Source organism: Rhincodon typus, chromosome 35 (genome assembly GCF_021869965.1).
Source record: "Rhincodon typus isolate 14 chromosome 35, sRhiTyp1.1, whole genome shotgun sequence".
NCBI lineage: Eukaryota > Metazoa > Chordata > Chondrichthyes > Orectolobiformes > Rhincodontidae > Rhincodon > Rhincodon typus.
This window is the reverse complement of record NC_063366.1, coordinates 4,594,844-4,609,456: the sequence shown is the minus strand read 5'-3', so window position 1 is coordinate 4,609,456 and position 14,613 is coordinate 4,594,844. Positions and strand designations below refer to the sequence as shown.

The 14,613-nt window shown below is 42.8% G+C and overlaps 1 protein-coding gene across 2 annotated transcripts in view; it reads left to right on the top strand.

Moving 5' to 3' along the window:
- LOC109936038 (zinc finger protein 271-like) overlaps positions 1-13,499 on the top strand; it is a 15,278-nt gene extending 1,779 nt beyond the window's left edge. The window contains exons 1-2 of one of the 2 annotated variants that reach the window (XM_020534650.2): positions 5,881-5,921; positions 9,831-13,499. In XM_020534650.2, the coding sequence (XP_020390239.1) occupies positions 10,271-11,482 (1,212 nt within the window). In that variant the 5' untranslated portion in view covers positions 5,881-5,921; positions 9,831-10,270 and the 3' untranslated portion in view covers positions 11,483-13,499. Of the gene's footprint in view, positions 1-5,880; positions 5,922-9,830 lie in introns of those variants that run through there. The other variant, XM_048616815.1, reaches the window with a different exon arrangement.
- Positions 13,500-14,613: the final 1,114 nt, after the last annotated feature.

Here is a 14,613-nt window from a genome sequence, read left to right as displayed (position 1 = left end):
CCAGACAAACCCAAGATAGATATTGAGAATAACACCAGGAATTCTTCATTATATTAACTGATATGACCAAAGTATTAAACTCTGTAAATCATAGGGCTCTGCGCATTGTGAACTGATGACTTGGATGTTGGAGAAACTCCATTCCAATCCTGTAAGTGCTTCATGATAACATGACTATAACTGTCTTGTGCAGGAGATCTGAAACAGAACCCTTCAAAATCCAGACTGCTGTCAAACAAGAGGGCTGTGTGAAAAGTCCCCATTCTATTTACAATCTACCTGTCAGTAAGTATTCACCTCACCAAAGATTAACTGCCATCTGGTGTCAGCATGAAACATTTACCTCAGTCCCCTCCATGTCAAAACTAAACTAACCACCATATATACATACAATCTACAGTTTACAGGTGGCTCAGTGTCACTGTCCACTCTGCAGCAGATTTTCAAACCTCTCTTGATCTTTTCAATTCTCTGTACAATGATCTTGGCCTGTCCTGGAATGTTGCCAACTCAAGACTGGGCATCCATGAGGTGCTGTGCCCATTAACAGCAGCGGAGTTATATTCCAGCACAATCTGTAACCTCATGGCTGGAATATCCCTCATTCAACCATTACCAACCCTGATTCAATGAAGAGTACAGGAGGGCATGCCAGGAACAGCTGCAGGCATACCTGAAGGTGAGGTTTCAACCTGTTGAAGCCACCAATCAGGACTACTTGCATGTCAAACAGCATAAGCAGCAAGTGATAGACGGAGTGAAGCAATCCCACAACCAACAGACTAGATCTAAGCTCTGCAGTCCTGCCACTTATCATAGAAATCATAGAATCCCTACAGTGTGGAAACAGGCCCTTCGGCCCAACAAGTCCACACCGAACCTCAGAGCATCCCACCCAGACCCATCCCCCTGTACCCCATCTAAACTACACCTCCCTGAACACTATGGGCAATTTAACATGGCCAATCCACCTAACCTGCACATGTTTGGACTGTGGAAGGAAACCGGAGCACCTGGAGGAAACCCACGCAGACATGGGGAGAATGTGCAAACTCCACATAGACAGTCGCCCGAGGCTGGAATCAAACGCGGGTCCCTGGTGCTGTGAGGCAGCAGTGCTAACCACTATGCTATTGTGCACTTCCATTTGTGAATGGTGGTGGGCGATTAAACAACTCACTGAAGAAGGAGGCTCCACAAATATCCCCATCCTCAATGATGGAAAAGCCCAGCACACCAGTGCAAAAGACAAGGCTGAAGCTTTTGCAGCAACCTTCAGCCAGAAGTGCCGAGTGGATGATCCATCTCGCCGTCCTCCAGTGGTCCCCAGCATTACAGATACCAGTCTTCAGCCAATTCAATTCACTCCACTATCAAGAAACGGTCGGTGGCACTGGATACTACAAAGGCTATGGGCCCTTACAACATGTTGTCCCAGGTCCTTCATCAATGACCTTCCCTCCATCATAAGGCCAGAAGTGGGGATGTTCGCCAACGATTGCACAATCAGCGCATTCTCAGATATTTCTTAGATACTGAAGCAATCCATGTTCAAATGCAACTAGATCTAGACAATATCCAGGCTTGGGCTGACACGTGGCAAGTAACATTTGTGCCACACAAATGCCAGGCTATGACCATGACCAATGAGAGACAATCCAACCACCACCGCTTGACATTCAATGGTGTTACCATCACTGAATCCCCCACTATCAACATCCTGGGGGTTATCATTGACCAGAAACCCAAATGGACTCTCCACATAAACACAATGGCTACAACAGCAGGTCAGAAGCTAGGAATATTGCAGTAAGTAACACACCTCCTGAGTCTTCAAAGCCTGTCCACCATCTACAAGGCACAAGTCAGGAGTGTGATGGAATACTCCCCACTTGCCTGGATGACTGCAGCCCCAACAACGCTCAAGAAGCTTTGCACCATCCAGGACAAAGCAGCCCACTTGATTGGCATTACATCCACAAGCACCCATCCTCTCCACCACTGACGCTCAGTATCAGCAGTGTGCACTATCTATAAGATGCACTGCAAAAATTCACCAAAGATCCTCAGACAGAACGTTCCAAACCCACAATCACTTCCAAGGACAAGGGCAACAGATATATGGGACACCACTACCTTCAAGTTCCCCTCCAAGCCACTCACCATCCTGACTTGGAAATATATCGCCATTCCTTCACTGTCGCTGAGTCAAAATCCTGGAATTCCCTCCCTAATGGCATTGTGGGACAACCCGCAGTAGGTGGCGGTTCAAGAAGACCTCAAGGGCAATGAGGGACAAAAAATAAATGCTGGCCAGTCAGCAATGCCCACATCCTACAAAATGAATTAAAACAAAACTAATATCTACTCACAACTGGACAGTCAAATATTCCACCTTCCGTTTATGTTGAAGCAGAGACTCTGGAATATGTTGAGCGGTTCCAAGAACTTAACATCCTCCTCTCTCAAAAGATCACCATTGACAAGGAGATCCAAAACCAGATCAGCTGTGTCAATTTCAGCTTCCTGTAAAATAACAGCGAGGTTTGACTGCAGCACTTTGGACTGCAGAGGGTCATGAGGGCATTCACCACCATCTTCACAAGGGCATTGAGGGATGACCACACATCCTACTATAAAATATATATATCAGCGATCTTTGCAAGTCAATTAAAAGTTGTAGACCATAAAGCAGTTCCTGTCGCTGTGTTGCTGTTGTGCAGTGAGATCTGTTCTGTCCATCAGCAGCGCATGAGGCCAAGAAAATTCCATATGCAGTGCTTCTGTGGAGAACTCCAAGGGTAAAGGGTCTAGAGGTGACAGAGACAAGGAGGGGGAGAGGCCATGTGGCAATTTGTACTGGAACCTGAGAATTTTAAATTGGAGGTACTGGGGGAATGGGAACCAGTGCAGGTCAGTGAGCCCATGGGTGATAAATGTATGAATTAGGATGGAGTTCAGAGTTTTAGCTGAGCTGAAGTTTACGGAAGATGGAAAATAGGATGTTGGACAGGAGAGCATTGTATTGGTCTACTCTAGTCTAGAAATAACAATAGCATGGATGAGGATTTCAACAGTAGATGGACTAATCTCGGAATGGTGTAGTTGGAAATGGGTGATGTTACAAAGGGGAAAGTATCTTCATGGTGGAGAGGGTATGGGGTCAGAAGGTTAGCTGGATGTTAAAGAGGATGACACTGACCAATTGCTGTTGCAGCTGAGAGTGAAGAGTGCAATCAAGAGGAATTTAAGGAATGTTGGAATGGGAGTAATGTCCTGAACCTATTACACCATTCAGTTAGATCATGTCAGGTCTGCACCTTAACTCTATGTCTGCCTTGGCTCTGTAACCCTTGGGTTTATTGTCAGACATAGGTTCTATCTATCTCAATTTTAACAGTTTTAATCATCTCTCAGCCCGCATTAAGAGTGCTGTACACAATTGGGCAATATCACTGTGGGCTAATATCTCTTCTCCCCCATGGGGTTTACAATTTCCCGTTCACACAAAGTATAACATTTTCTTCAGAAAGGAAGATTTGCATTTATAAATCAGCTTCAGTGCTCAGTGCATTGGAAAGCACTTCACTGACAGTGACAATTGAGTACTTATTTAAAATGCAGTGATTTTTTTGTCATGTTGGAACATGGCAGACAATTTAAGCTCCCAAAATCAGCAGTGTGACAATGATCGGACAATCAGTTTTTGTGACATTGATTGTAGGACACATCTTGCTGAGAGCATCGCTGATAGCTCCCCTGCTCTTCTGCAATATAGTGTTCACTTGAGCACCAACAGAGTTTTGGTTTAACCCATCTGAAAGATCTCTAACAGTGCAGCATTCCCTCAGTACTGCACTGGAATGTCTGAAATGAGACTTGATCCCACAAAGTTCTGACTCAGACTTGAGGTTGTTCAATAGGGCACAGCTTATTACTGTTATATTTGATTCAGTATCTAAGGGGTTAAGTCCCAAGGCTGTGTATAAAATGCTTTTACCTCTGTAAAATGACAGCCTTAAGGTTTGATTTGATTAAAGTGATAACTCGTTGGAGCTGCAGATGTCAATGCTGTCTTTGTGTCTGGGTTCCTGAAGCTGTGAAAGGTGGTGTAGTCCCTGGTGTCAGCTGGAGTAGACATCTTAAGGAATTGTCTTCAATCAGTACTGCCGATGCACCATTCTGCTTTCATCCACTCAGGAAAGTTCTATTGTTTAGACACAGTTTGAACACTGTGTCATGAATCAAACTCGAGGAATAACCCACTCTTCCCAGGAAAGCTCAGTGTTGGCTTCAGTGAAGATTTTGAACTTGTTTTCGAATTCCTCCACAGTCTCACCTCTCATTATTTCTGTAATCTCTTCCACCCCTCAGTCCCAGACAAGAGATCTTGTGCTCAATTCCTGCAGTGGGACTCGTCTGACTCAGAGAACAAGGTTCTGGGTTTGAGTCCAACTCCAGATGGAGTATTCGTTGACAATGCATTGAAGTTCTTGTTGGGTCCATGCAAAAGTTTCCTCTGGCTCAAAGCTCCTTGTACAAATATCACCCACAATTTATTTGAATGCATTATGTGTTAACCTTTAAATGAATCTGGTGTAATTGATCAAACTGAATTTTTAAAAAATGTTTGCTTTTGTAAAACTTCTTGACAAATTGGCATCAAAGACCTCAGATTGTGACTGTGAGTTTGCATTGGTTTAATCAGCATTGTTTGGCTAAAATTAACCACATTGAAAACTTTATATGTAAGTTCTGCTGTGTGAACATTGAATTTTTGTGATCTTTAACACTGGCTCATTAATCATCAGCCAGGAACTGGTGAATGCAGGCACAAAATTTAAATGACATTTGGATAAGTACATAAATAGGAAAGGGATATGGGCCATACGCAGGCAGATAGAGCCAGTTTAGTTTGGGAATATGGTCAACATGGACTAGTTTGACTGAAGGGCTTGTTTCCATACTGTATGACTCTGCTAACCACAGAAATGACCACTTCTCCAGATGGGAATAAAAATAACAGTGAGTTTCTGCTGACTTTATCTGATCTTCAAATTACACTCAGTGTACCAACAATCAGTCATATTAGACTTATAGAATCCCTACAGTGCAGAAATAAGTTATTTGGCCCATCAAGTCTGCATTGACTCTCCAATAAGCCAACTCCACAGAGTCAGTCAAGGCTGAGATCAAACTGAGGCCCCTGATGCTGTGAGGCAGCAGTGCTAACCAGTCATCTTGCTGCCATGATGCATATTCATGATTCCAGTCTGCGTGCTGCATCCCTAAGGAAGTGGACTGGGATAGCCCAGTACAGGAATCCAGAGGAAGTGAATGTTGATTTGTATAAACTGGAGCTGAGAGAAATTGAACCTAAACAGAAGCAACATTTGATCAAGACAGGGGAGTCAGATACAAAACAAGCACCATTCCCTGAGACAAAGGGTCCTTCCTAAACCTCTGTACACCTCGTGTGTCTGCTGATCCCACCACTGCACATCATCACTGTCTTGGATTCTATGGGTCTTCCTCTTCTGATCTGCTGTCAGACATCTGAGGATACACAACCCACACTGATGCCGTCAGTTTGAAAGTCTGAGGATGAAGAATGCTATTCCTACACTAGAAATCTCAGTCAAACATTTACCAGGGGAGCTGAGACAGCAGCTGCAATAAGTGAGGTTTTATTCAGATGGGACACTGACAAGTTTAAATCCCCACCTGATCTGCTGCTCAAAGTCACCTCCACTTCACCGGTCAGTTTCCCAACCTTCGGGAAACTCATGTTGCTGCAGAAATATTTGGATTGGCTGTGAGAGACGTCAATCAGAGAGCCCACCCACGCTGCCCATTCCCACCTCTTCCTCTTCCAGAGCTGGTTCACTTCCTATAGGGACTGAAAACCAAGTGAGGAGATGGTGAGTGAAGGAGCAGCTTTTATACAAATTGTATCCCATAATATCCACACCAATCTTCAGGCAGTCTGACTATCCTGTGGGTAATCAGGGGTGGAAATGTTCCTTATGCTGTGTGAGAAGATCCAGCTGAGAGAGCTGTTTACTCGGTGCTTTGTGCTGAACTGTTTGACTGGAGCTGTGTGTTGGATATTGAGTGTGTTTATTGGAAGCATTTCCCTCTGATTTCCAGGCTGAGTTTTGTTGATGGTTCATCCCTGAATATGAGAAGGTGAGGTGCCATTATGTGGGAGGTGCAGAGTGTCTGAGGATTCCTACTGATTTCCTGTTGTTGAGTTCTGTCTGTGTTGGGAGCTGGTTATTATCGTGTGAACTATGAATAGTCAATTCTCTTTGTTTTGGGATCTGGATGTTTTCTGTCTTTTCAAATCCCTCTGAGACCTCCCAACACCCTGCATATTCTCCTCCTAAATTAAAAAAAAACTTAATTTAAGTATTTCACCACGCCAAGATCTCGAAAATTAATATTCAGCAATCAAAAAAATTTGCTGGAGAAACTTCAGATCTGGCACACCTGTGGAGAGAAAGCAGCGTTAACACTTCCGGCTCAGTGACCCTTCTTCAGAACTCCAGAACAGTTCTCAACAGTTGCCCTTTATCCAAAGCAGATGGATTCTTCAAGAACTCGAATAAATTGGTAAAACATGATTTTCCTTCCATGAAACTAAAATAACTCCACAGAGGCCGGTATCTCGTCACCACATCACCCTTTATTTACACGTGGAATGTCCTTGACATTGATCCAGCTCTCAGAATGAACAGCATGTCTGACATTCGTGCTTATATCTGTCAGCTAGGGCTCCCTAATTGGACTGGGTTAGCAGCCCCAGTCAGGGAACTCACGTCCTATGAGGTCCATGTGGTCAACCTCATTCCAATCACTACAAAAACCATGCTGATTCCACCTGATTACCTGTGTGAGTGTCTTTCTACAACATTTTCAACAATAGTTTATAACATATTCCCTATGACAAAAATTGGCCTGTAGTTTTCTGCTTTCTGCCTCCCTCCCCATTTGAATAAAAGACATTTATTGTCTCACAATCTAAGAGAACCATCCTTGAATCAAGGAATTTTGAAAAATTAAAATCAACATATTAACGATCTCACCAGCCAATTTTTTAAGACTCTGATGAAGTGCTTCAGGACTTGTCATCTCACATAGAGTCATACAGCACAGAAACAGACCCTTCGGTCCAACTCGTCCATGCTGACCAAGTTTCCCAAACTAAACTAGTCCCATATCCCTCTCAACCTTTTCTGTTCTTGTACTTGTCCAAATGTATTTTAACTGTTGTAACTGTAACTGCATCTACCACTTCACTTCAACAAGATGCTCAGTATGGTTTCCCTGGTGACTTTCATTTTTTTGAGCTCTTTGATTCATACCTGTATCCATTGCTCCTGATGTCGCCTCCTCTACTTCGGTGAGACCAAGCGCAGACTCGGGGACCGTTTCATGGAGCACCTGCACTCTGTACGCGACAAATGACAACACCTTCCGGTCACCACCCATTTTAACTCTCCCACTCCCTTGGGTGACGTGTCCATTCTGGGCCTCCTCCAGTGTCACAATTACACCACCCACAAACTGAAGGAGCACCACCTCATATTCTGCCTTGGGAGCCTACAGTTCAATGGCCTCAACACAGAATTCACCAGGTTCAAAATCTCCCCACCCCCAGCCTTATTCCACACACAAACATTCCTCTCATCCCTGCCTCCTTGACCTGACACAACCTGTCCATCTTATCTCCTACCTATGCGCCCTCCCCTTCCTGCTGACCAATCTCCACTACCCCCTACCTGCACCAAACCTATCATCCTCCATCCTGCCTCCTTGACCTGACACAACCTGTCCATCTTCTCTCCCACCTCACTGACCAACCCCCACCAGTCCCTACTTCAATCACCTATCACCATCCCACCTACCTTCTCCAGCCCCACACCTCCTCTCTATTTATTTCCCAGCTCCCTTCCCCTCCCTATTTCTGAGGAAGGGTCCTAACCCAAAACGTCAACTTCCTTGCTCCTGTGATGCTGCCTGACCTGCTGTGTTCCTCCAGCTCCACACTGTCTTGTCTCTGACTCCAGCATCTGCAGTTCATGCTATCTTCTCTTGATTTTCTACGATTTCTGTGTTGTTATTTATCTCCGCCACAGTGAAGTGTTAGTTACATTGATTTGCCATCTATTGATTTTCCATGATTCCTGAGACTCACTTTCTATATGACCAATGTTCACTTTTCAAATATCATGACAAAATCTTACTATCTGTTTTGTGTTTTCATTTAAACTCTTATTTTTCCCCATCTAATTAAAATTCTGGTTACTCTCTGTTGGTTTTTACATTCTGACTAATCTTCTGACCTGCCACCCATCTTTATGCAGTTATATGCTTTTTCTTTAAGTTTGATCCTATCTCTACTTAGTGTTACTAATTTCCTAGGATAAACCTAAATGCTTCAATCAACTGTACTGAAGCAATACTTTTATAGGTTCTTGTGTTTGCTTCCCCTTTTTATGGGTTTTCTTCAAGTTATTTTGGTAAACATGCTGAAATTGACATTTCACCTGAGTGCTTTTTATATTATACCCATACTCTAAGGATGAAACTGGACTTCGCCAGCATGATACAAGCTCATAGTGAAACAATAGCCTGCTTTACACTCCACCCAGTTGTCTAGTCCATTGCCCTCCTGATGCCTGGGAAGATAGGGGCTGAGCAGAGGAAAAGAAAATAGTACTTTGGATGGTAACCAAGAACAGACAATGTCCCTGCTGGAAATGCAGGGCGTGTGAAGCCAAGTAAGGAAAATGAAAGCCGCATGTGTGGATTCAAATTGAAATGAAACTGGACAATTGTAATCCAATCCTTACTGTAAACAATGTCTGTGATTTGGCAATAATTGAAAGTACATTTAGTACTGCAAAGAAAATGCAAAAACAAATGACACACGCATTGAGTGAATTAAGTTGAAATTGTTAAGAATGACACTGTAAAAGACCCAGGGGCCTTAGTAGATCCAAAGCTCAACATATCCAACAATGTCGAACAGGAATGATGAAGGCTGCAAATGGACAATGAGCTGGAGGATTTGTTTGATTATGTTGCATGGTGTTCTTGTGAATTCTTCATGCCAAGAATTTGAGTTGTGTGCAAGGCTGTAAAGAAACTGGGTATTTTCGCTTAAAAACGAGTAACTGATAGCCGATCTTAAGAGGTTTATTGGATTGTTGTGGGAATACAAGAAGTTAAATCTGAATATACCTTAACCTCATTTGCAAAAATGCACATACTTTTTTTAATATATGTTCACCTATGTGAGCATCCCTGACAAGGCAAGTGTTTATTACTGTCCTTCATTGCCCTTGAGAAGGTAATGATGAGTTGCCTTCTTGAACTGTTACGGTCCATGTGCTGTAGTTACAGTGAAGTGAAAGTTACCATTGGCCATAGGCAGCAGGTGTTACTCGAGAGAAAACACTGTCAGTGTTTAACTCCAGGGTTACTTCAGCCAGTACAGTAATTGAACCTGAATAGGAAAGGTTTGGAAGGATACTGGCCAGGAGCAGGCAGGTGGAACTCGTTTAGTTCGGGATTATGTTCGCCATGAGCTGGGTGGACTGAAGGGTCTGTTTCCGTGCTGTATGACTGTATGGGTCTGTGAGTGTGAGGCTTGTATCCGAACCCCACCCCACCCTCTTCCCTCCCCAACACACAAACCCAAACACACATGGGAAATAGCAGACTTGCTCACGATGGAACAGCCTCTCACTGAGGAGTTAGTCCCTTCAGCGAAGGAGGAGAGGGAGTTGGATGAAATCATGTTTCCTTTTCCTGTTTTACAGAAGGATTGCACCATCTTACACCAGGGAATACAGAGAGGATAGACACTGCAGGTCGATCCTGACCATCATCCAAGGAACAGCTGCATAACCATAGGAAAACGTCCAGTCCCTTCACAGCATTGCTCAACACAGAGAAGGTTGGTGAAACCATCATTTGGAAATCAGTTGGGTCAGGAAAACTTGGACATATCATCAGGTCTGAAACTGGTCAGTAGTGTGGAGCCTTCCATCAGAATCAACCTTTCTGAAGGTTTGACTGTGGGTGATCGGTCACGGTGAGGCTGGGAAGAAGTGTGGTGAGAGCTTCAATCATTCATCGAGCCTCATGAACCACTGACTCATTCCTAAAGGGGAGAAGCTGTTGAGTGTGAGATGTGTGAAGAGATCTGCACAGGCTTATAAGATCCTCTAATACACAAGATACATCCTTGATCAGCCACATGGAAGTAAAACCGTTTCAGAGTGAGGTGCAGGATCAGGATTTTATGCAGTCATCCATAGTTGTGAGAAACAAACACACGTACACTGGGAAAGAACCCATCAGATGTGAAGTGTGTAATAAGTCCTTCTCAAAGTCATCGGCCCTCCTCGTTCATCAGCGTATTCACACAGGAGAAAAACCATTCACGTGCGAGGTGTGTGACAAATCATTTTCACAGTCATCGAACCTCCGTGTGCACCAACGCATCCATACAGGGGAGAAACCATTTACCTGTGAGGTGTGTGACAAATCATTCACACTGTCATCAAACCTTGTGGTCCATCAGACAATCCACACAGGGGAGAAACCCTTCAAATGTGAGGTTTGTGATAAAGCTTTTGTGACATCTACAAGGCTGCTGAGACACCAGAAGATTCACACAGGAGAGAAACCTTTTCGGTGTGAAGTTTGTGAGAAGGCCTTCATCCAATCCTCCCATCTCCTGATGCATCAGAGGATTCACACAGGGGAGAAACCCTTCAAATGTGAGGTGTGTGACCGAGCCTTTGGACAATCATCTCACCTCCTGCGGCATCATAAACTCCACACCAGGGAGAATCTCCTCAAGTGCGAAGTGCGTAAGGAGGGATTTGGACAATTATTAGACCAAGTAAAACATCAACGGATTCAGACTGATGAGAAACCATTCACATGCGAGGTTTGTGGCACATCATTTTCAGAGTCATGGAATCTCTATGGACGCCAACGTGTTCACACAGGAGAGAAATCATTCACCTGCAAGGTGTGTGACAAATCATTCTTGCAGTCATCAAATCTCCACATACACCAACACATTCACATGGGGGTGAAACTGTTTATATGCAAGATGTGTCACAAAGCTTTTACACGATTATCGACCCTCCTGGTTCATCAGACGATCCACACAGGGCAGAAACTCTTCAAGTGTGAAGTTTGTGATCAAACTTTTGTGACATCTAAGAGGCTCTTGATACATCATAGGGTTCATACAGGGGAGAAACCCTTCATGTGTGAGATATGTAACAGGGGCTTTGCGCAGTCTTCAGCCCTGGTGATTCACCGGCGCATTCACACAGTGGAGAGACCATTCACATGTGAGATGTGCGAGAAATCATTCTCGAAGTTAACAAACCTTTGCCGACACAAACAAATGCATATGCAGACGAAAGCTTCAAGTGTGGGTGTGCACTGAGGAGTTTAGATGATCACTGAACCTACAGAGGAACCATTCACTTTCAAATGTGTGATATTCCCAGAGTCACCAAGGCTTCGTGTACCCAGTGGATTCACACAAGAGGAACTATACTCATGCAAGATCTGTCACAAATTGTTCTCTTGGTTAGGGAACCTCCTTTCACACCAAAACATTTATACAGGAGATACTATTCCCAGCAGAGGTTTGTGAAAAATCCTTCTCATGGTCATCAGATCTCTTACTTGCCTCTCTGCCACACAGATACTTTCGGTAGCTCATGGATAGATGTTAGCCTGGCTCACCAGTCTGGCACATCAGGTTCTCTGGAAGCTGCTCACTACACTCTGTGATCTGACTCTGCACCTTCAGACTCTTCAGACTTCATTCTTCCTCTGGAGAGGCGATAGTCCAGTGATACTATGCCAGTAATCCAGAACCCCAGGCTTCATGTTCTAGGGGCATGAGTTTGAATCCCACCATGGCAGATGGTGAAATTTGAATTCTACTTTGAAAAATCTGGAAATTTGTAACTTGTCTAAAGGTGATCATATAGACATTGTCATTTGTCATAAAAACCCATCTGGTTTATTAATGCCCTTTAGGGAAGCAAATATAATGTGCTTGCCTGGTCTAGCCTCTGTGTGACTCTTGACCCACAGCCATGTGCTTCATTCTTAACTGCCCTCTGAAATATCCCTAGCAAACCACTCAGATCAAGGGATCGTCAATAAATGCTGGCCTAGTCAGCAATGCCCACGCACCATGAATGATTTTTTTAAAAATCAACATGAGATTTCTGGTTGAAAGTGTGGAACTGGCATTTTTAATAGTCTCTGTTGAATCAGTCCAGACAGAATCTGAGGACAGTTTCTCTGTTCTGGAAATTATACTTATACTTCTCGGGTCCTTTCAATTGTTCTCTGTCTGGCTAACTGTGTTCCATATCGCATGGTGACAGCTCCCCCTTGAGGGAGGTCTCAGTCTCGGGTGACAGCACGAATCACCTCACCAACCTTGTCACCTACATGCTGACAAATTTGCATGGTATCTGGCACTCGTGTTTTCATTTCAGAATGCTTTAGTCGTAAATATATGTAAATATATATGCAGCATTCACTTGTATTGTTTCAATGGATTGTAGTCAGGTGATTTCTTGATGGTGTAATGCAGGCATGCTGTCAAAGGCCCTTCATAAGCTAGTTTTGTCCTTTGTTAGACTGCAATAGCCCTTTATTAGCCTGTAGTGGCAGTATATTAGACTACACTGGACCTTTATTAGACTGCAAAGGTGATTTATTAGACTAATGGCAAGTTATTATACTGTACTGGTGATTTATTAGACTGTAATGGCCCTCTATTAGACTGTAATGGCAATATATTAGGCTGTAACAGCCCTTTATTAGACTGTATTAACCCTCCATTAGACTGTAATGGCCATTTTTAAGACTAATAGTTCTTTATATAAGTGTCATGGCTTCTTAAAAAAAGTTCTGTATTGATGTTTTTTGTATTATTATCATGATGCTTCTGTTGTTCTGAGAATATATATTCAACACCATTTAACGTGAGAAATAATAATTATTTTCTACTTAAGAAATTTTCAGACTGCAAATGATGATTTTCTAAAGGATGGCACACCAAATTATTCTCAAGACCTTTCCCACAGTCATGAAGGAAATTTCAGTAAGCCCCCTGATATAATAGTATATGCAATTATTCCATAAATGTTATTGTGAACAATGTTTAATTTCCTTTGTGGGTATATACCATTTCAAAATTGTTATGTTTAATATTTGAAGTTGATAAATGAAAGAGACTGTGAAATTAGTGAATGATTCTGGGGATAAAACAACTTGTATTATTTTGACACAATATGCAGTCACAGTTCAATAGATGCATATTTTTTAACAATTTGCAATTGTGATTTTAACAAGGATGAATATATTGTTGCTTAGATTGCCAATATGCAATAAGGAGAGATTAAACTATCAAAAATAAAATATCCAACAACAAATTTATTGAATTAAATTCATTTTTCCCTCATAATTTTGAGAAATTATTGTAGCTTCAGAACGAAGACCACTAAGCTCTTTAGGCTAAAACATGAAATTGAAAACAAATCATTTTCTAATTGGTGTATAGAAACTTTGATTCTTTATCAACATAATTTAATCAATAGTGTTAGACATGGATATATGCAGCTCATCACACTGATCAATGTTGTGTATTCAGTATCACAGTTTGTCACCTAGAATTAGGCAATGCTGTAAGAAATAATTAAGTGGGGAACTCCCTGGACCTGTCTGAAATTTCATAGTTTGTAAAGTGGAAAATCCCAAGAAATTGAAGTAAATTGTTGGTCATTTTTGGCAGAATGATCATGAACGTCATGCCATCAGTATTTAATTGCTTCAGAAAAAATTAGCAACATGAAGTGACTGCAGAATCGATAAGGTCCAGCTGAAACCTCCCATTTTTCTGTATATGAACTGCATTCTTTCCCATTGCTGCTCAGGGGGAGGTGATGGCCTAGTGGTATTATCGCTGGACTGTTAATCCAGAGAACCTGATAATGTGCTGGGGCAAAAACAAGGTTGCTGGAAGAGCTCAGCAGGTCTGGTAGCATCTGTGAAGGAGAAAACAGAGTTAACGTTTCGGGTCCGGTGACCCTTCCTCAGAATGTTCTGGGGACCTGGGTTCAAATCCTGCGATAGCAAATGGTGGAATTTGAATCCAATAAATATCTGGAATTAAGCATTTAATGATGACTATGAATCCATTGTCGATTGTTGGAAAAACCTATCTGGTTCACTGATGTCCTTCAGGGAAGGAAACTGCCATCCTTACCTGGTCTGACCTACATGTGACTCCAGACCCACAGCAATGTGGTTGACTCTTAACTGCCCTCTGGGCAATTAGGGATGGGCAATAAATGCTGCCTAGCCAGTGACACCCTCATCCCATGAATAAATAAAGAAAAAACAATTGAGAGCAAGTGCTAGAGTTCCCCAGCATCTTCTCCCTCTCTCTGCAGGCATTGCCAGGCAGACCTGAAAAGAGTCGTCATATTTTTACCAACAAGACCTCTAAGCTTTGGCCTAAATAACATGAGCAAGCTGGATATTGGT